The sequence below is a fragment of the Phaethon aethereus genome, assembly GCF_964289735.1.
Source record: "Phaethon aethereus genome assembly, chromosome: 18".
Classification (NCBI taxonomy): Eukaryota; Metazoa; Chordata; class Aves; order Phaethontiformes; family Phaethontidae; genus Phaethon; species Phaethon aethereus.
The window spans coordinates 10,002,557-10,025,779 of record NC_138594.1 but is presented as its reverse complement, the minus strand read 5'-3'; the positions used below and the strand labels follow the sequence as shown (position 1 = coordinate 10,025,779).

The 23,223-nt window shown below is 42.7% G+C and overlaps 1 protein-coding gene across 1 annotated transcript in view; it reads right to left on the bottom strand.

Annotated features, from left to right (window-relative positions):
* Positions 1-8,670: 8,670 nt before the first annotated feature.
* Positions 8,671-23,223, bottom strand: part of RHBDL3 (rhomboid like 3) — a gene marked incomplete at both ends in the record, with an annotated part of 66,144 nt that continues 51,591 nt past the window's right edge. The window contains 6 exons of the mRNA XM_082008153.1: positions 8,671-8,942; positions 9,689-9,749; positions 12,673-12,773; positions 15,492-15,604; positions 20,059-20,207; positions 20,923-21,147. Coding sequence (XP_081864279.1) covers positions 8,671-8,942; positions 9,689-9,749; positions 12,673-12,773; positions 15,492-15,604; positions 20,059-20,207; positions 20,923-21,147 — 921 coding nt within the window. The remainder of the gene's footprint in view (positions 8,943-9,688; positions 9,750-12,672; positions 12,774-15,491; positions 15,605-20,058; positions 20,208-20,922; positions 21,148-23,223) is intronic.

Below are 23,223 nucleotides of genomic sequence, written 5' to 3'. Positions count from 1 at the left end.
AACCCTATTCTTATTAGTTTGTGTTGTGATCAAGACTTTCTTTGTATGTTCTTAGTACCCATTTTGCATAACTGTAAATAATCATATGTCTTTCAGTTGTGGAGAGTTAAACCTGAAAATTTTGCAGATGGAATATTAACTTTAAATTAATAGAAATGTTTTCAGAAATTGAAGTAAACTAAGTTCCCAAGTTAATTATTCAGACTTTAAAACATTTCATTGTACTTCAGCAATGAATTTTTACCCACATTCAGGACATTCAGGCAGCAGAATACTTGAAGAAAATCTTTGGCTACAGCTGGAATCAAAACCCACAAAGCCTGTGACTGACCACATAAACAAGGACTATTTCTGCAAACCTGATAAAAGCAAAACTCCCTGTTGCTTTGCTTTGCAGCAGAGGGTGTTTGAATGCCTAACTTCGGGCGTTTGAACGATTCTCCCTTAAACAGTGATTGTAACAGTCTTACTAATGCAGTTAAGTGTGACTGTTTGGTCTGCCAGTGCTGTACACTGTGATGACAGAAGTTGAATGCTTTCCTGTGACACTGCTGTGTTGAACCTATAATAAGGTTTACAATAAACCACGTCCCAATCCTTAACAGTGCGCCTACACTAAATTACAAATGAGTGTTGTCCTTGATGGCTCCTGTTTAAAACTGTTCATTCACACAATGCAGAGGAGCTGCTAGTGTTATGCACAGAATCTGCAAGTCATATTGACAGCTGAGGTGACACAACATATATGAGCAGGTCAGAGAAGAAAATAGTAGTAGTTTTCTTTCAAACAAACCCCTTATTCTCTCATTTGCAGGAGCTCTGAGAAGTAACGTTTTCCTTCAGAATATTTTGTTCATAAGCAAGTAAAGCAGTGCCGCTCAATAAAACATGTTACCCTTTGTTGCTATTACACCTTTTTAACAAAAGCTGGAGCACTGATCATTTAGTTTTTTGCCTGATCAGGAAGCAGGGAAGAGCGCAGTGCTCAAAAAGAAAAGTTGGAGTAAAAAAGTAACTGTGATCTGGTGGGAGTGTAAGAAATCGTTAACACTAGTCCTGTTGTGTTCCTTATACCTGCAACTGGGTGGAGGGTTGGGCCAGAGCCTCATAGGACGAGGGGTTCCATGTGCTGGCCTTAATATTTACAAAGAGTAGGTCAGTCCCAGGCACAGCACTGGTGGTGGGGATAAACTTTTCCTGAGGTGCAACAGCAATTGCTTTGCCCAGACTTCATCCCACGAAGTTTTCAAGAATAAACCAGCTGAAGTGCTGAAGAACCTGCATCACCTCTTAGCTGACTCGGTCTTGAGGATCTTCTGAGGTCCCTTATAACCTGAACTATCCTATTATCCTGTGATCTGTACTACACTAATTTAAATCAGGTTTTTTATTTACTTGCTAGGTAAATTATCATAAATCATTTCAAAATCCAGATATTTTTAACCTTAACTGTGAAACTTTGCTTAGTCTTGTTGGGTCTTCTCCTGCCCAAGGTAATCCATTGTTCAGTATCAGAGTACAAGTTCAGTGGGACTGTTACATGTGGACAGCTTCAGTCACAGCTTTTCCTGTTGCAAGTTCCTTTTTCTGCATTTCCCAGCGCTGAAGGTAGCTGGCATTTAGGAGAAACATAACTTGTTGATTTCTGCAGCCTTTGTTTTAACATCATCTCTCTTCTGCCAGCTTTATGGTGACTTTGCCATTCAGTCACCTAACTACTAAACTCAAGATGCTCACAAGTACACACATGTTGAAATACACCCTGATAGTTCATGAATTTGCAGGTTTTACTGGCATCTTCCTATTCTATTAAAAAAAAAAACCACAAACTGAAAGGAAATTAAACAAAAGCATAATAAATAATGCAGAAGCAGCTGGTTTAGCTGCATGAATGCCTGGAGAGCGTAACACACAACTTCCTCCACCAATCAGCTATTCAAACCTCAGGATGAAGCACACAAAAGGTTAGAAGATGCTGAGATGTGCACTTAATTTGCAAACCTGAAAGATTTTTACTGTAGTTTTAAGGGTCTGATTTAAAACCCTTTAAAAAAAAACAAAAACCCACACAAACAAAAAACCAAACACACACAAGCCCCCAAAACATACAAACCCAACCAAACACAAAATCCCCCACGCCTACATTAAGAATGCAAGTTTAGATTTAACTGCTGCAGACCTCTTGCAGTTTGAAAAATCAGGGTCTGGTTTGTTTTTTTGGGTTCCCCCCAGCCCCCTTACCCCCAGGAGAAGTAGCATATGAACCAATTAGTATTTCTCTTTCCAACACTTATGAGCAATGCTTACTATGTAGAATATGATTTGAGTTATGGGAATAAAATGCTAATGAGTTTTAGGAGTTTGTGTGATCAAGGCTGAGTATCCAGGCTGCCAGCTTTTGGCTCCTTCTCTGCAACAGAGAAGCTGGAATTGGCAATATTTCTGTCCTTCAGCTTGCCTTTCTAAAATTATTTTATGCAGCAAGAAAAATATATGGTGCTAGCAGACAGTAACACATCCTGTATTAGCTGACAAAAGCAGCCAAAACCCACCTTACTTTCTTGCTGAAAGTCCTCAACTAATGAATAAAGAGATGTAAGTGTTTTGGAAAGCTCAGTTAAGTGCAGAAAACTAACAGTAAGAGCCGAGTCCCACATACAGCAGCAGCGATCTGCTTTCCGCTAGGAGTAACAAATGTGACAGGAACTGCTGCTAGTTACACCTTAATATCTTTAAGTTACACTTTAACCCAATGTTTCCCAACAAAAACGCAAAATATTTTTCAAGATAAGCCTCCCCCTTCCACACTGGTGGAAGGATTTTTATTTTAGTTATCTCAAAATAACTAAATCAGTTGGAGGATTGCTGCAGAATGTCCAGGATGTTGTTCCCACTATTGATTCAAAAAACAAGAAAGTGTTGGCTCTCAGGTTTTAAGACTTCCAGTACAGACTGATTTTAAAAGAGAACAACCCTCCAGCCCAATAAAAAATTTTAAGCAGTCTAATGTACTTGGTCATCAACTTCCCCGCAGTTCTGAGGTCACTACTGCACTAAAGTGTCTGTTGTCAAATGGTGGGACAAGACCTGAATTTCAATACAAGTCCCAAGCTGGTTCTGCATCCTTGTTGTATCTCATGGAGAAATAAAGCAGTTCATTCTCCCCTTTTATCTTTTAGACAGACACTTTTAGAGAGACATAAAAATGAGTTATCAATGTCATTATTAAAAGATTACATTGCAGAGCGCAAAACCAATTGCTCTTTTGTTAAATACTGTGTTAACTGTAGGCAAACTTACTGTCTTTGAAAGTTTTTTCTTGGTTGTTTTTTGGCCTGCAATGTAGAACAGCTCAATTTTATCTAAAAAGAAAAAAGAAAGAGAAAACCAAAAAAACCACCAACAAAAACCATTTAATGGATTCTGCGCTCAAATAATATTGTTACAACAAAAATATACAGAATGTACACAATAAAAAAATACTTGGAAACATACCATAGTGTCTTACCTTGCAAATATAATTTTGTTTTACTAGCCCTTAACGGGAAAGTATCTTTTGTTCAGTATTTTAAGGCAGAAAATTACGTTGTTTAGTGCTTTGTGTTTAACACTTGTATGTGTTGTCAGCATTAGTAGTGTAAGCAAAAGAAAAGCTGCATAAATCTAGCTTTATTTGCAAACTAAACAGCCACTGGGGGAAGCCAGGAGATGGTGACTAACGTATCTATTAAGCTCACTGGAAATTAAGGTACTTTCGCTACTTAAATCAGGCCTAGGGAGTATTTTGTGCTCAATGTTGTAAAGTACCCTGAAACATCAATTTTCTGTACTACTAATGGCATTTCAGAAATACCTCATTAGAAAGCTTTTTCCAATTAAAAGCCAATGATTAACGGTGACATTAAAAATACATTTACCTTTAAACAAGCTTGGTTTCTGTCTTATGTGTGATTCTTTCTTTACAGAGCTGCAAAATGCAGTTTTCCTTTATAACCAGCTCTCGGCATCAGTGATTGCAGAAGGAATTTTTGAGTCGTATCAGAGCACTGTAGAGCAGCCACTACTATAAAAGAAACAGAACAGCAGCAATATTCAGAGCAGCTAAAACCCCAGAGGTGCTGGCCTTTGTTGTCTAGATCCCAGTTTGCCTCCAGAGGTTGCTGGTGTTAACTGCACCCATATTCTCCAGTTCCACTTCAGGTGAAGCCAGTGGATGGGGTTTCTAAAGCAATTGAGCTGAGTTTGAATCTATGTAAACAGATAGACTTTGAGCTCTTTACTCACTGAAGTATGTGTGAAAGTCCTACCCACGATCCTGCAAGACTAAATATTGGCACAAAACAGCAGCTGTCTTGTGAGGTCAGCAGATAGCTGTTACTTTAGTACCAGCTCTAAACGTGTCAGATTCCATCCTTCATACCCCAGTTCAAATTGATCTAATGTGATTTAAAACATATGGGCAGTACAATCCACCAGAAGGAGCAAGGTCTTGGGACACAGAATCCCTGAGCTTTATTTCTAGTCCAGCAACCTCAGACAATGATAATTTCTCTAGCCTCCCCCTTCCCCATTGGTAAAATACTTCCTACTGCTGAAGGAGCAAGTAGTGAAGAATCACAATATGCCACATAAGTGCTAAGATTCCTCATCGACTGATAGGGAAAAAGTGACATGAGATGTTACCTTAAGAACTCAGCAAACGTAAATTCATCGGCATTTTTATGACTCCTCTAGTCCTCACTCAGATTGTTGCTGGTAATCTCCTCTCCCACCACTCCATTATGACCCTCCCCCTCCTCCTTCCTGTATTATTACTGACGCGAGCAAAATAAATCTCTACCTGTCTCCAAGCATCTTGGGATAAAAGGTGCAATTTCCAAGCCCCACAGACTTTGACCTACATGGTTCTCCTCCTCCTCTTCCTCTCCATGGCTGGCTGAGCCACTTCTCCCCTCTCTCCTCTGGGATGAGGGATCAGCAAGGAGCCCGGAGCCAGACCCCATCTATGCTGTTGCATGCCGCTGGCAGGCGTCCCTGAAGGAGCTCTGCATCCAGCACCCCAGGCTCTCTCAGTCTGCATTACTACGCTCTTACACCCATCCTCACTGGACCAGTGCTGCAATATACTTACTTTAGTAAGTAAAGGAACCACAGCACAGAAATGGCTTTTTTTTTTGCACAGAAATGGCTTTTTTTTGCCAGGTGTTGTGTCCTCACTCAAGGACACAAGCATAAAATAACTTCCTCTGACATGCACTGTTCAAATCTGTATATTCGTAACAGTCCTCGCCTTTTGCTCTAGCACTGCACGTCTGTAAGGTTCAATGGATTCACATTTTATTCGACTGATGTAAAGTCCTGGCAGCAGCTGAAATAAAACTAAAACAATTACCAAAAGCAGCCCCTCTGTGGACGGCTCCTTCAGGAATACATTGCTGACTGTGGCAAGTTGGAACCACAAATGAGCAGGCTGGAGAATATTATGTCTCCGACATAAGCCAGAAGCTTCAAGGACATCTGGAGGTAAAAGAAAAGCCTGTTTGCTATCAGCTCTCTGATGCTGCAGCGCTGTGGCACTCCTGGGTGCATGAGAAAACAACATAACTGAGTTTGCTGATACTCTGTAGACACTTAATAAGTTTTCACAGTATAATTTTAGTGATAAAAAAATAATTATAAAAGCTTAAGCACTTTGCGCTTCTCCTGACTCCATGAGCTGATAGATTCTTAGCAAACAGGCTCTTGTGTACAACCTGCTCTGTGTATGGGGAGAGATTTCAGCTGTGACGAGCACAAGTGTGACAGGGTTTCATTTCTTCACCCACAATAAATCTAGTACTGCTTTAAAGCCTGGCCTTTCTCATCCCCAGGGTTGCTTGTAGACTTGCTCAGACAGGGCATGGGGACACAGAATGGAAGTCATAAAGATGGACAACGGCTTAAAAGAACAAGTCATAAGCTCAGTCTCAGAGGTGGCTTTGACCATTTCATGTAAACTATGTTCATCTATAGATAAAGGACCAAAGAAGGGCACCTGGGTTACTCTGTTCAGCTCCTTCGTACTCCTGAGCACAGGCAAAAGACATGCCAGCCAGGATCAGGCTGATGAAGAAACAGGTGGCCCTTGAACTTGTAGCTTGCTGCTTCACCCCAGGCACATCACTGGCAGGCACAGAAACCTTTCCTGGGGAGAAACTGATGGGCATTAAATAGCTTTCATTTGAGAAAACAAAAATAACAGTCAATCGGTGCATACTGTACTCTGGTAAGTTACAGGCAAAATAATACGGGTTTTGTTGTCAAAAAAACTACCAAAATTGTCAAAGTCTTCCTAAAATTTCCAGGGGAACGCCCATTTCTGCTCACCTCTGGTTTAAAGGCATCTTGTAATCAGAAAGGCTCAATAGGTGAGGAAAGGAACATCCTCCTTATGTGTTAACCACGCTTCTGTCAATATTCTCCTAGCTCCCTGCTCTCCTGCTGCTCTCCCAGCTCTCCTGCTTGCCTGCTGCTCCCCAGGAAGATGATCTCCACCACTACAAAACTCGCTGGCCAGCTCCTGACCTGAAACGATGCATGCAAACTCTCATGACTGCTTTGATCTGGACCCAAACTGCAGAGATAAAATGGCACAGGGAATCAACCCTCTTCTCCAAAATGAAAAGAACTCTGACCTTTATCCTGTCCTCTTGTTCCTTGATCTGAGGGCCCACAAACAATGTACTGGCCATGCAGAACAACAAAGGTGCAGTTGCCCTCAGAGATCCCATTCCTGTACACAAAGGTGGCAAAAATTGTTTCTTTTGCAGGTAAGGCTTATTCCAGGCTATAGAAACGCTTATTTTCTCCCTCCTCCCTTTCCCCGAGGCAACAGTTTTACTAGCACATGCTGTGCGAGCAGAACTTCACCCTTCCAGAGAGATTTTTCCCATAAGAGGCAAAGAAGAGGGCAGCTGATAAGCACTTGTGAATGTCCAGTCTAGAAAGACTCCTAACTAGCTTGTGGTATCATCTGGCAGCAACAATTACACAGGTGAGAGAATAAAGCTCACAATACAGAGACATTTTGCTACAGAGCAAGCACAACTGCCACAATGCCTGTAAGATGTGCTGTGGAAGGCTCTGGTGACTGGTGCCTGGGCACCAGTATGCAGACAGAAAAAAGGAAGAAAGCAGATAGTCTAGAGAGACTCCTATGGCTGCTTTATCCAGGCCATCAAACTGGGTGGATAAAGGGGAGAGAAAAGGAGGGCATCCACATTCCTGGACTGTAATTTGGCAGCTCTCTAAAGTGAGAAGCAAACTAACATAAGCACCTTACAGAGAAGTGTACCTATAAGCACTGCTTGTGCTACACATGTTCCAGGCTGGTCCCCAGGTCTGTGCAGGCAGCTGTATGGACTGTGCTATAGACCAGTTACAGACGGCTAAAACCTGGGGATGACAAATGTTAAAGAAAAAGGCATCATTGCAACTAACTGTTGCTTGGAGCCCCTGAACAGTCCGTTACCTCAGAAAGAGGCATCCTCAAAATTCAGCAGTCACTTTAAAACCAGCTTTATCGGTGTCACAATCATCACTGTAACACCCTTTCCACTTCAGTGGGAAACCAGTGCTACATACAACCTGATTTAACTCCACTGACTTCAGTGGACAGATTTGGCCTCAAAATGGATTGTATGGCTGTAAAGACTAGACAGTTCCTACCCTGCACTGCTATAGGTGATCCCGGTCCCACTTTTCTAGTAAGAACCTGCTGGAAGAGTTGAGATCCTTGCTAGGAGCTCCAGGCCAGGTGTTAGATCAATATGGCCAGAAACAAAGTGAGAAGAAAACAGCACCTGATTGTCAGCTGATAAAAACACAATTGAACATTTGCCCTTCTGTTCTCCATGCCTCAAAAAAGAAACCCCAGTCACACCCTTTAGCCACAGCAGGCTGGGGGAAAAAAATAATTAAAACCAAGTGAAACATGCACAGTAAAAGTCACCTCTGGCTGGGTGCCCACAACACTCTTAAGTGTTTCCAAGGTTTATAGTGCAATTTCATTTGACCTGTAGTTGAAGACCAGTCTCCATCACTTTGGGTGATCAAGTTCTGCTGATTCCTTTGAAAGGTGCGTAAGACAGGTTTCACCATAGGCTAAAATATCTTAGGAACCATTCAAGTAATTAGACAGTGACACTGGCATGGCTGAACAGATGTGTCCATAGAAACCAAACCCAAGCTGCCTTGTGAGTACCATGCGAGTCTCTACTTAGTAAATGTCTGCTCTTTTTCCCTTTTAGCATTCAGTAACATTGAGGAGATTCATTCAACAACTGGCCATAACTCCAGCACTGACCTGGAAAATACAAATACCTCATACAAAATACTGATGTGTGCTAACAAACCAAGTGATAAGTGCCCAGGTACAGGCTGCCCAATGGGAGCCCTGGCAGTGGAGAAACTGCAGGGTCCAGGCCAGCCAGTATCATAGTACCTGCTAGATTTATGAATAACCTGATCAAGCCCATTCTTTTGTGAGTTCTTTAAGCATCTCCTCCAGCATACACTTGTGTTTGAAAGAATCATCCTCCCCTAAGTTGAATATAAAAATAGATCCTCCATCTTCATTCATTTAACATAGCTGACAGATGACTTCACTCTCAAGTTTTCTGTCCCATGTTTTCAAGGAGGGGGAGGTAGCTTTAGATCCAACAGGCTGTAGGCAAAAATGTTCCAGAAGATGGCAAACAAGACAAAAATTACATAAATAGAAAGGAAGATCCACCATAAAGTCTGATCTTGGAGTCTCTGCTCATAGTTCCTCAGGATGATGACACCAAGGGTGATTCCAACCATCACCCCTCCCAGGTGAGCCATGAAGCTGGGGTGTGGGCAAGGTGGGTAAGCGGAGGGGTGGAATCGCAGCCACACAGCTCTTCCAAATTCAAAGCTCACTGGAACAAAGAAGGAAAAATAAATTAATTGTCTAGGTCTATCCTTTCCTAAGTCCATCTTGCAGGCAGCACTGCATCCCTGAAGAGATGGAAGGGGAGAAACTGCCTTATATGGTGACCACAGGGAAGGTGGGAAGCCACAGCTATGTCAGGGTTGCGGCACACAGACATGAGGCCTCAAAGGTGGTTGGAAAGTGGTCAGGGTTTGTGAGAGTTTGGACAGGTCGGGGAATATTCACCTTCCAGAATTTGTACCAGAACCATTAAAAAACAAAACAAAACAACAACAAAAAAAGAGTTAGGCTTTGAAGACAATTCTCCATGATAAATACATGGCCTAGTTTCCCTTATCATGCCACCCTAGGGATACGGCTGGAAGATTATACACACTTTAATGAATTACACTGTTGTCACCCTAGATAAGAAGTGCTCTAGGAAACTTAAATATTATTATTACAAAAGCATTGCTTGTTTGTGAATTCAAAGACGAGACGTTTAAGTCCCAGGTCTTCACAAATGTCACAAGCTACAGATGCTGGCTAACAACAAATCTTCACTTACAAATGCTTGTGTTGAAAGCCAAAATCTGCATTTGAGAGTGATGTGGTTTCTGCTGCCAGAAGGTCCAGCTGCAAGTTCCTACCAAAACTGCTGCAAAGTCAAAACTCTCTAGATCAGCATGAACTCTTATGATAAGGACAAACAAAATAGGATTGCCTGTGTGCCTAGTCTTGCATGATACTTACTACAGATCAAGGCAACAGCCATGCGCAGCAGTTTGAATTGGCACTTCATTCCTGACCAGTTCTGGAAAAGAGACAAGGAAAACAAAGTGATGCTGCATGCAAACCTGGAGGGACTTTACATTCAGATCTGCACTGGAAGAGCATCAAGGATGACCATCACTTGAACAAACCCCTTCTATTGCCCTTGCCACCTGGCTGTGAACTCTCCACTCACCGCACCAAACACAGTTCTGTCAATCCCAGAGAAGATAAACATAAAAGATATATTACAGACATGTCCAAGTTATGGACAAGTCCACAACTTCTTTGCCTGGCAGTCTTACTGAATTTCCTTGCCTGAGATCCAGCTGGTGTGGCGTGGTCCTTGACTGGCCTTGCCATTCTCCGTTCTTCAGACAGACTAATTTTTAACATATTAGTTTGATGTTTCACCTTAAATTCTGACTTATGAAAATATTTGACTTTACCGATCCTGCAAAACCCTGTTGTATTAGGTCACGTGAAACAAAATTATGTTGAGTAGTACCTAACATTCAACACAACTATCATTCTAGTTAACATCACACAGCTCATCATGATTCACTTGGAAGCCCAACACTGTCAGGCAATTTCTCAGCGCATTGAAGCCCTACCACAGTGCTACTGTCTTTAGCTCAGGCTCCCTGAAATTCTGCAACTTGGACCTTCTGCAGAGCACACACAAAAAAATAAAGACTTCAATTAAAGCATACCAAGGAAACAGTGCCATAAGAAAGCCTGGATTTGGCCTCCTCTGTCCTCAGGCTTGGTCAGTAATCAATACAGTGGAATAAGAATCTCTGGATGATAGTCAGAAATCCTGGGAGAAATGTTTAGATTCCTAACACTATGAAGTGACTAAATGAACTTTCAACTGCCTGTTGAAAGCAGTATGAGATAGCAAGCTAGCCGGGTTTCTTATGACAATTCCTTCAGTGCGATGAACAGGGAATTTAAAAAAAAAAAAAAAGTGTGCTTGTCAACTCTTCAGCCAAACTTTAATGGCACCCAGGGACTTCTCAGCCTGCTGAAGAAATATTCTGCAATACATATTACATATATTCAAATTTTATGTGGGATCTGTCTGTAAATCACTTCTGTGACTGCAAAAATGCAATCTCTCCACAGAGATACCTAACCCAGTCAGAAGGCTCTGAACTCATGCTGATTAATACTGTGCCACTTCCTTCAGTTTTCATTCCCATGTAGCTGTTCTGAATTCCTCCCCTCACTTTCTTCCTTAGGGTGACATGCTTTATCGCTTCCCTGTGATGGTTATTTTGCGTATATAATTCCAAGAATATTTATTTTTACAAGCAGGCGCAAGGGAACAGAAGATTCAAGAGACCCTCCCTGCAACAGTCCCTCATCTTCCCAGCACGCTCAAAGCACCCGTGCAAGACTCTGTGCTTCACCAGCAAATGGCCAGCATGTCTTTCAGCATCTAGATACTACATGAGCAGAGAGAGAGAAGAGAGGGAAAGAAAAGCAAAAAGGAAAGGCAGTAAAAGTAATTTCAGATGAGAAAAGAGGAACGGATAGTGGAAAAATATAGATGCTAAGGTAGTATTTGCTAAATAGATTTGGAGGAGGCCAATGAGTAGTGAAATGACAGGCCGCTTTGCAATATTTTAAGAAGTCTGGTAAGGCAATTGGTGAAGACTCTCCACACATATCTGGCAGAGCCTCCTCCTCTAAAGCAAACCAAAACTTCCTCCAATGTCCCCCTCTGACCCTGTGAATCTGTGTCTGCATTACCACCCTGTGAGACAGAGGAAAATCCCTCCTGCTGCTGTTGGCCCAGTGGCAGGGAACACAAATCATGCTGAAAATAACTGTATGTAAGGAGGCATTTTGCCAGTAGAAACCCTGTGGTATAGGGGTAGCTCCTCTCCTCCACTCCCCATCTCTGCCAGGCACTCAACTGTCCTAATCTGGCAACAGTCCCCAGCTCATTCACGCTCCAAAAAGCTTGAAGACAGCAAAGGAGACCTATTCTGCTCAGGAAATCACTCACTTCCCCCCCTCCCAGCTGCTAGAAAGGCTGCCTGGAGCAGCACCGTCATGGGTAGCAGCCTGAGCCTGCTTGACTTCACTGCATACAAGCATTAAATACAAGGTTTTCTTTTAGCTTGACACAAGTATCACCACACACACACGCTTTCCAGCACCCATATAACAGACCTTCTGTCTCTACCGCAGCCGATTCGCATTATCTTCCCACTCAGACCCGAGGGGTGGCCACATTACCGTCATTTTTATGGTTATTCTGCTCTGACATTGCTGGTACAGGACAGACAGGCAGCTCTGTACCACTACACACAAATCCTAATCACAGCAAAATCAGCTGTCTCAGCAAAGCCCTTTTTGCCCAGTGGTCAGCTTAGGAGACATACAGGCAGATATGCCTAGCTGAGGACCTTGGATGAGCTCCTGTTTCCAGGTCTTAGAGAAATGACGATGCTGGTATTTACTGACCATTGTAAAATACTTTGTTAGGCGAAACGGCAAAAAGATGCATCACTAGTATGCCCAGGGTTCAGTTTCAGTCTGGGTTTTACAAATGGATATAAAGGATACAATGCACACAAATCCACCAAATACTAAATTTCCTCAGGTACCTGCTAACGTTACATGGCACATACAGACAGACACAAGTCTGCAACTTCTGCAGAGCCAGTCAGCTGCTCCTTTTCCAAAGACTGTCAGCTCTTGCAAGGAGAGTCGATAGCCTAGAGTACACTGGTAAGTCTTGGATTACCAGCACCTTTGGCTTCTCCTGGCAAGCTGCCAGTTATCAGGGTACCAAGCCACCGACTGCAGTTTAACATTTCCATGCCACGACACACTACTGAGACAAGACTCTTAACTGACTCTTAATTATGGTCAGGCCATATTTCCAATCCCTTTGGGCTACCAGACCTGGCTCACTTCCAAAGATGTTAGACAGTCATTCTGGTACTCACCATGACTATATTGGCCAAGTGAGCTGAGACAAGAGCATACACGCCTCCAGAGGAGCCCACCACAGGCGCAGTCATATCAGCTACTGACACGGCCAGGGACCCTGAGAGAAAGAACAAGGGTTTGTGACAATTGCCAGCCAAATAAACACAGTCTCTCCTACCCTACATCCCTGCTACTGCCTATTTTGTGCTAATTGCTGCAAGTCAGTAATATACAGATAAAGAGTGTGGAGGGGAAATCCACTGACTTGAGAATCTATCTCAGTCCTGTAGTACGGACAAGACACTGATTGATTGATTCTTTTGCACCTACTTTAAAAGCAGCCAAGCAAGGCAGCAATGTATCTTCAAACCTATGCTGTAAAAAGGCACTTACACCCTGATTAACATTACAAGGAAGCAGGAGACAGAAAAATGTCTGTTTTATCTTCAGGTGTATCTATCACCTGAAGATAAAATAGAAGTAGCTCCCATGCTGGCAAGACAAGCATTTGCACAGTGAGAAGGAACTGGGGACTTGTAACTTAGCACAGGCCTCTGATCAAAGCACTGCCTGTTACCTACAAAACTCATCGAGTAAAACTAGCTAAAAATAACCTGCATGGAGGCAGCAAACACAAGATAGCAAAATGACAGGTCAATCACATAAAGGCACCACTAATAACAACATCCAAACATAGACAATGCTTCTCCTTATCCCAATTGGAGGCTTGGATCTGCTCAAAGCTCCTTTCATTGCAAACTTTAAGATGAACTTAAGAGATAGAGACACAAAGGCAGGGATAATGAAGATCTTTGTGATGAGCGGGAATGGGAAAAAGAGACAATGGCAAATCTTGAGAGACTCCTGGGTAGTACAGAACCTAACAACCTTCTTTGCTAATTGCTCAGCAGATTTTGGGTCAAGAAAGTGCTGAGGTTCCACCAGCCAACTCTGCTGATAGCTCCCTCCCTCACTGTATGGCCCTGAGACTGCTTAGCTCTTAAATACTGCCATTAAGGAAAAAGTTAATGAGAAGTTATGAAAGGAGTAATGAGAACTCGCAGTTAAGTCCCTGGACACTGCACTGAGCATATACCTTCAGTCTCTCGATCTCAGTCTCAACATGTCTTCTTAGTAAAGCTAGACAAATGGGAAAAAAACCATAGAAGTAGGAGTGGCCATTGTGGCCCATGTCTACATTTTACTGTTTATTCCTGATTGTTTAGGAGCTGTGTTATCTTTATATTGCCAGATCCTCCGTATAAGCATGCCTCTTTCTCTTCTGGCACATGTCAAAGAATAAAGCATATTTAATAATTGGCTAACAACTCAAACAAGTACGGGTATCACAGGATGCTGTTCTGTGTGTGATTGTCTGGTCACCCTTGTAGTTCCATCCTGCACTAAGAAGGGGAGTTTTCCCTTTCCATTTGGCACTTCCACAATTTACAGGTCATGAGGTGTGAAAGGCAAGTCTATGAGGATGTGGCACCTTGTCTGAGAAAAAAAAAAAAAATAGGATCACTTGTGTAGCAGAAATGAACCAGTAATGCTAGATGGGCTAGTGAGCCTCACACAGGCACTGGCTACAAGCCTCCAGAGCTCTGAGTGTTCAGCCCAGCCCAACGCCCAGTAAAACCTGCCTCTGGCCCTGCAGACCCTGACAGCAAGTCCATGGCCACAGGAATCTGAGAGGCAGCCAGCAACTTGTAGTGCTTGCCTGGGGCCAACTGCAACATATTCAATGCCCACTTGCTTCACTCACCTGGCACAGGTGTGCTATGTGTATTTACACATACATAAACAAAGCCCCATGGTTTGGTAGATGGATCTATGTAGAAAAGCTTACGTCTGCAAAGTTGCAGATTGGGGACCACTTTAGTGCTTATTAAAATAATAGGCAAGGGACAGTGGAGCTGGTCTGCTAACTCCTTTCTCTACATTAAATAGCATGGTGTTTGTACCACGCCTAGTCCTGTGTCCTAGTCCAATTATTCTCTCCACAGTGTCTCTCCCGGAATATAGGATTTATTAGTACCCAATGCAGCTCATTTTACAAAGGCCGTATCTGCTCATTATGGAAAAAATAAAATTATGTAGCTGGAAAAAAAAATATCACCATAAATCTTGAACTAAAGTAGTCAATCGTTGTCCGAGTTCCACTGTGAAGCCCTTGGTTGTTCTCACACTCTCCTCCTGTTTAATTAGATGTTGATCTATTGTCAGCTAACTTCCATCACCTCCAAACTGCTGGAAATGCCAAACATAAATAAAAGCAATACAGCACAAGCTTTAAAAAAAAAAAAAAAAAAAAATCAAACCCCATGGCTTCATGATTAAATGAATTTCGAGATTCCTGAGCACTGCTCACAACCTACAACCAAATACTTCTTGCTTACTCAGGCTGCAGAAAGCAAACAGCACAGGACAAATGGAGGAACACAGTGGCACAGGACCTGGAAAAAAAAATTACTCTTCATGCAGGGATGCCTGTGATGCCACCTTTCTTTTAGGCCTCTGTGGGACACAAGAGGAAAGGAATAGCATGACCTCCACATTCAGGAAGACCATCTAAAGCAAGGCTATTTTAAAGAAACAGGTTGTTGGTGCTTTGTTAGCAGGTCTCCTAAACACAGAAACTATGGCTAGTTAGAAATAGATGTCAAACTGCAGCGTGTTTCCCACTTCCAGACTCCAAAAGAATTTCAATGCAGAGAAGATCAGTGACAGCTCTTCTCCTGCACCCAAATACCACAAAACATTTCTCCTACACAAAAGTCGGCATAGACCATTTTCAGATGCTTCTCCACTTGGGGCATCCAGAGGTGTCACCTACCTGCCACAACTCCAGCAACGTAGACAAAACTGATCCTCGCAGGTCCATGCACCATTTCCAAGGGAACCCCAACCAAGAGCTGAAGGACAACATTGAGTCCAAGGTGTTCTATCCTGCGGCAAGGAAAAACAATAGTTGTCCTCTTTTCTAACTCTGTCTCCCTTCTCTAACCTTGAAACAGAGATATCTTGGAAAGGAAATCAAATAGCACCTGCTTCATGAAAGTAGATTTTAACACTGGGAAAAACAATGGTTCCTGAAAAAAATCAGACTGAAAGCTGCAATGTTTCTTCCATCTCTGCTACTCATTATCTTTTTCATATCCACCCAGGTCCTTTCAGCCAAAGATCTCATAGCATGTTTGGTTCTTAGTGAGATTTTTTTTTTTTTTTTTTTTTTTTTTTTTGCGCGTTTCAAGTAGTTAAATGACTTGTCCAAAAAAGCAGCAAGATGGCAGCAGAGCCTGGAACAGAAGCCAGAAACTTGACCTGCTCCTCTCTTCTCCCCTCCTAATGATACAGCCTTTCCCTACATATATTACATTGCCATGATGCGGAGCGGATATTAAGTCAAGAGCAAGGTAAGTCTAGCAGTCCCAAGACAGTTGCCGTTTCCTTGTGACACATAATTTACCGTTTGTTCTGTCTGACCCTCACCCTTTTCTGCTATGCCTACTTCAATGTGATCATGGTCAGAACGGGAAGCAGAGAGCATTTTTATCTCTGGTTAGGTACCTAGCGAGACACAAGGTGTCTTCACTGAAGCTCTCTGTTCACATTACAGTGAACAGCAAAACTCCTGCTGAACACAATGGGAAAAGCTGGGCTGAGACTAGTCTTGTAGAAAACCCCGCTGTGCACATCAGCACGTGCAAGACCACTTGCAGCCTAGAGGTAGAGTGTGACAGCCAAGATGTGCAAATTTGGTAAAGCCTCCAGTGCAGCAGTTTTCTCCTGTGCTGAATTAATAGTTTCAAAGCAAGTTCCTTGTTGTTCTAATCAATAGCACTTAACAAAACTGCCTTGCTACTTATCAAAGCTCTACACAAATACTTACCCATGCCTTTGCCATCTGCAGGATCTTCCAGTGAGGTAACAACAGCACCAGGCCCCTGAACAGAGTCTCTCTCAACACTGTGCTAGTGGCCAAGACTTACCCTGGGCTTGCAGGGCTGTGACCTTGCTGAATGGCCACACCACAGTGGACCCAGGAATATAGTGCTTTCTGTATAAAGAGTGCCCGAGTCTGCTTACAGAGCAGGTGGACCTAAATGACACAGTGGTATCCTTAACACAGAAGTCTAGCATCTTTTGCGGGGGGCAGAGCACAAAATAGCTAATGCATTGAAAATTTATGTCTTATTTTATACAAGAAAAGGATTGCTCACAGACAGCTACCAGCAATCTTTGGTTTAAGTTACATGCATTTTCACTGTTTCAGTCTTTCTTCATGTTACCATAGCAATTTCCTATATACATCAGAATAAAATGCTGATGGTGAGATGCAGTAATAACAGAAGTGTCTCATAAATGAGAATTTAAAGTTGGACTAGAAAAAACTGCTAGAAATGATACTGCAGGAAACAGTCCTTTCTGGATATCTTAATAGGTCTGTTTCCACTGAATTTCTCTCCAAGGATAAATTTCTCTCCTGCATGAGATGATCAGCACTGCAATTTGTCATCATGGGAAACTGCTGCATGTAACTGAGTGTTTTTATTACCTTGCTCAAGACTTTTGAAGCCACTGGGCATGGGCATATTCTGGCACCCGTTCTGATCCTGCATGTTCACAGAACTTCGGAACTAAATTAGGAACAACCAGCAAAGGTCAAACTGAGATCACAGAAGAGTCTCAAATCATCCAAATGCCCTTTTACGGAGGGGAGGGAAGAAGCTTTGGCTGGCACACAGTCAGCGTCACAAGGTGGCACCTGACATTTTCACACAAAGCACTGGGTCTTATTTTTCAAAGGAAGCTTTTGTAAAGAGTTCAGCAAAGTTTATCCTAGACTCTAAAGTGACTGCTCTGATTCACAGCCATTCTTAAAAGACTTTACAGAAACAATCCCATTCACTTCTCCTCCCCATCATGCTAAGAGCTTTGAAGGCTCCACAGCCAATAAGCACCCATAAAATATAATTAGGCTTTGCCAGCACTGAATGTGTCATTCTTGATATGACAATTTCATTGATTTATTAAAGACTTTCTCCTTCCCTGGGACCAAACAAATGGGACTGAGCATCAATGCAAGTCATTAGTTATGGCAGTGTTACAAATGCGTGGGCCCCAGATAATCAACGTCTGCTTTCCATGAAAGCAGAAGGGCAGAATTTACAACTTTGCCTGCCTTTTCAGCCTTTCACAAAGCTCCCTCCATCAGGACCAACATAGAGCCTGTGCATTTTTGGAATCTTTCTAGAGGCACAGCCAGCCAAGCCTTAGCAACTGCTGTCTTCTCGGACACCTTCTGGCTGTCACTTGCTCTTCAAAAAAAACCAGACTGAGTGCACTAAATTAAGGAGCAGTCCACATTACCATTTTAAAGTCTCAGTTGGAAGCAGGATAACAATAGACCCCATGGCATTGTGTTAACCTCTCATTTGAGAAAAAGAGGAGAATGATGGGCTTCCACTAACAAACATTATTACCTTTCCAAGATTTATCTGTTCTCCTGATATGAAAGAAGCTTAACACACAGAAGATAGCAATAAACGAACATTTAGCCTAACTCCAGATACTGCAGATAAATCATGGGGTTTATTGTCCCAGTGGGACTCACCATTGTTTTGAAGGCTACGTAGCTAAAGAACTTGGAATGCATCACAAAAACAATGAGTCTCCTGCACACCACCTTCCCCACTGTTCATCTCTGAGACAGCCACAGATGTTAAATAAACCTGAGAGATTTTTCAGCCTGTAAGCGTGAAGAATGCCAAAGTACTGCCTGCTTCAGCAAAGGGTGACCTTGCACAGGTTGGGAAAGCATGCCACAGGTGATTTAAATGCTGCAAAAACTGTCCTTGTGCAGGTGCTTCTCTTCAAATGTATCCCAAAGCAATCTGCAGTTACATACGTAATACAGTAGAACACCACCACCTCCAGAAGAAAACCCAGATGCAAATTAGCTAACATTAGTTAAAGTCAAGTGTTTCTTCCACTTGAAGAAGGCCCAGTTTTCCCCACATCCTCAGCAATGGAAGTTTCCCATTCTCATTTTACATAACCAGCTTCACATCTAAGCCCAATAGTTTCCACTTGCAGATTGAAACCTGTATACAATGGACTTTTTGGAGGGATTTAGCATGCAGAGTACAGATGTTGCCATGTTCCAAAGTTTTATCTATAAATTTTTTCCTACTCTCCCCTGAAGAGTGGAGTCTGTTCTGTCCTACGATTTTTAACCAGAGATCTGGGGCACATCTTGTGCTCAAGGGAAATTACACATCAAGGCAGTTACTCTACGGCAGAGAAGAGACATCAGTATGTCTCCCATCAGAGACATGGAAAAAGAAAAAGATCAGCTTGATCTTTCTGGCCTTTCATAGGAGAACATTGACTAATGGGAATATAGGCTTTCTATTTAAGAACAAAAGGTCTTTATCCAGTTTCAAACTATAAACTATTGGTGAAAAGCTTGTTGCTGTGACTTTTCAATGACAGAATTAAAGAAAATTGCAATTATCTGCCAGGAATGTGTGAAGATAATGATCTGAGAAACTACTCAGAGGGGATAGAGTGTTTTGTACAGAGATGAACTTTCCTGTGCCATTCACTCATCACCATGGCATCACAAACATCACACAATTAAGTCTCTTTGAATCTTGGGAGGACTAGCACAGTTGAGAAGCACAGAGTTAGAATCCCCATGCCTTGTATTTCCTTCCCAAGCCTGCTACGTATCTCCCATAGGATGAAGGAGGATTCATTTTACTGTGCACCTTCATTTTGCATTTTGCATTAGATGGACCATTCTCTGTCCATCCGGTCAGTTGAGATTTTCAGCTCCTCAGGAACACTGGTGTTTGTACAGTGTGTACAAAAATGGGAGTTCAATCTTGACTCAGGCTTCTAGGCATTATCTCAGTCCATACAGAAGGGATAACGTTACTAAGTGATGACATATCATAGGCACAGGGAATTTAATTGACTTTTCCAACCTCAACTAGGAAGTCTAGCAAGAATATTCCATGTAGTTTTTAAGTACCAGTCCAGCATCTTTGCAGACTTATTCTACCACTTGCACAGCTCCTCTAGAGGGACACTGGGCTTCGGTCTGGTGAGTTTTAGGAAGCACACACTGGGAAGTGCACAGTAAGAGGAAGTTGTGGTCCCAATGCTGCTGGGGAGAAGCATCTGTTAAGTTCCTTATGTTGCCTCCTCCCTTCAGAGAGCTGCGAAGGTTTGCCCCTCATTGCCCAACATTCCACAACAGCTTCAGATTTTTATGCACAACTTAGAATTGATTTTTTATAATTTATTTCTGAGCTGATTCTGTCACTTCTTCCTCCTGCCTCTCTCTGGGGAACCTGAACTGTGGGGAGCCTCTGCAGTTTGTAAGTACTCACCCTGCATGCATGAATATGTAGGTTAGGTACCTCCAGGCCTGAGCACGGAGCTGAGGATGGTAAAGTAATGCGTTCTTCAAGTATAAGGGATGGGTGACTTGCAGCACAAATCTGTCTAATACCACTCCATTGTAAAGAAAAAAGGCAACCTAGAAGAGCAGGGAGATTCCTTGGTTAGTAAATGCCTTTTCTTGCTGAAAAGCACTTTGTAGCTCAAAATCATGAAGAAAGTCAAATGTACAGTAATTTGTTTTCCTATTTGACAGCTTCACACAGTATGAAGGTTCCCTGTTTTGTGGAACCTGCAACACACTGATATAACTCTATATGTGGCTTTATGTAACACATCAGCCATTGAGTCAGAGAAACTCAGCATCCTACTGATCAGTGCTGTATTATATCCTTCTCTGTGCTTATTCCAGTGCATCACTCGGCAACTGTGCAAATATCTCATCTGGGCAACAGATGAGCAGGTCAATATTTAATCCAGTTTCTCTTCCTTCCTTTTTCTCTCCATTCACAAAACAGAGGTAATTGTATACAAATTTTTCTTCCAATTCCATTATTTGAATTACCAGTTTCCCTAGAACTGTCCAGATTTTCACTTGTCAAAAGGTTTTGCTATAGTTTCCTAAATTCTGTAGTTTCATACACAAATTGTTTCAATGACTAATTAACCATGCTTGGAGACAGACAGAATCACAGCCTCCACTTATACACATGCATACAGGTAAGCCAAAATGGCTATCAGCTTCGTGCCTGTCCTTGGGTCTAAACGAGTCCCATTCTAGTCCTTGTTCATGTTCCAGCAAAGCCTTGGCAGTGTGGGGTGGGTTCCCAGAGAGAGTGAATTAAAGTACTTGCCTCTACAATAGTGATGGTAATCATGAACCAGGGTGGAGGGCAGCAGGTATAGCTGTCGTAGTACCACTTGCGGTCTATCTCTCGTGGCAGGGTTTCATATGCAACATGCCGGATCAGCCTCTGTGCAAGGCTCAGCCCCGTTTCCTCCAGCAGCGCCTTGCTGCACAGCCTCCTGTTCCCCTGAAGGATGGCTTGGCGGAAACTATTCGACCTTTTGTTGCTCATCTGGGTAAAAAGAAAAGGAAGAAACAATGAGGACAAAGCAAGGCCTGGCACAACCATCCAGGGAGATTAGTGCCAGTTTGGCAGAACCAGGCTGGAGCTGTCAGAAGCAAGTCTCAGCATGATCACGGGGTGACCTACATGGGGTGCGAGGAAAAGCAGTACCAGGGTCTGCTATTAGGATGCCAATAAATGAGGCCAGGAAGAACACTGGCAAGGCAGAGCAGAGGCTGCTGATGCACCTCGCTGAACTTTCTGGACATTCTCCAGCCTTCCACCAGTTACCATGATCCACATTCCAGTGTCCTCCTTCCCTCAGGTCCCCGTGCTCTATCACTCTTCCCTGCACCTGCCATATCTTGGGGCAGAAAATTTCTTGAATGTAGCAGCAGGTACATTCACAGCATCTAACCCTTCTGTTCTGGTCCTTGTTGGCTGGAGTTAGCTCTGGGCAAAGAAAATTATCCCTTTGTGCAAAACAAAGGTACATGAGCAGCGGCAACAAACCACCAGACTACACTGGTGTGCAGGCTGTCTTAGCTGCTCTAAACTTGCAAGAGGAAAGGATTTCTTTTAAAACAGTTATCCTCAGAGGGGGCAGGTTTTGAGATGGTGCGTACTTTGGAGGATACAGCTAATTTGTATATGCATTATCATCTTACATGCATAGAATTAGCCATCTATCTTTTTGAGTGCTTTCCTAATTTGTATGCATAATTAAAGCAATTGCATTTGCAAATTAGGCAGATGGAATTTTATGCCTAGCCTGCTGGGGGGGGTGTGTGGGAAATTGAAAAAATCAGGTCTGAAAGAGCTTGCTCCAAGATTTGGATAATTGCTAATTAGCCCTTATGTTAAACAAACCTGCTGCATTAGAGTCGCTGTCTGTACTGTCTGAGTCTTTGGCAGGAAGGCTTAAAAGGCTAACTATGCATAAAGACCACCATAGGGGGACCTTTTATAGTAAAAGGCAGCAAAGCAAACGTGACAGCCTGGTCCTTCTTCTGAAAGGACTGCTAACTGATCTCAGAAGCCACCAGCATCTTCAGTCTCTCACTACCAAATAAGAGATGACGTTAAACAGTGTTGTCTTCCAGTTGTCTTGGTTCACAGTGGTTTCAGCTAATATCCCAAAGACAGCAAAGCCCAGAGCTTGTGCTGTCAGTGCCCAGGCAGCTGGGTAATTGTTCCAAGCTGGACCAAGCTGCTTAAAACACAGTAATCACTGCAGGAGCCACCTCCTGTTAATCACTGGAGGAAGGCGAAGGGGCCATCTGAGGTGATGGCACTGTGACCCATTCTCCCAACAGCTCCCCATCCTTCCTCTGCCTTCCATTTATAGCCTGTCCCTCCAATGCAGAAATTCACTGACGTGAGCAACACTGACAGGCAATTGATCTGTTTCAAGTTTTTTAAAACTGGGAAAAAAATTGTTGTTGTTCTTTTTGAGTTGTTTTAGTGAGAAAAAGGTTTACGCTAAAACCTCTTTCTCCTTTCTTGGTATTTCTCTTTTGCTCTCTCTTTCCTTCATTCATTCATAAAACATTTGTAAAAGAACATTTCTGGCAAAAGAAGCAGAAAAGGCAAAGAAAAGAAAAAAATCTGTCCACAAAAATCGTTCTTCCAGTCTTCTCAAGTCTATCATACAAAAGCTTTATCTAAAACTAGGGAAGGTGAGGGGAAAAAAAATTTTGGTGATTTTCTGTTACATTAAGAAAGTCCACTCATGTTGAAAGACAAGAGAAAAATCCACCAGGTGTAAGGCTTTCCTTAGCATTTGCGAGACGTTTTTGGTAGGTAGCAGATGTACCTCTGTTTCAAAAGGTACCTTTAGCCACCTAATGTCCTCACTGTGTCCACAGAAAAAAGTGTTGCTCCGTGTTAGTTCAGAGCAGCCTGTCAGAGACGTACCGTGCATGCTCCCTTGCAGACTTCATTCTGTTCTCTCTGGCTTCGCTCCTCTTGTGGACAAGAATAAATTCAGATTGAAACTATAAATTTGCCTGCTACAGATGAAGATACTGGACAGTTGTCTGAAGCTGCTGATACGCTTATTCTAATTACAGCAACATGTGTGAT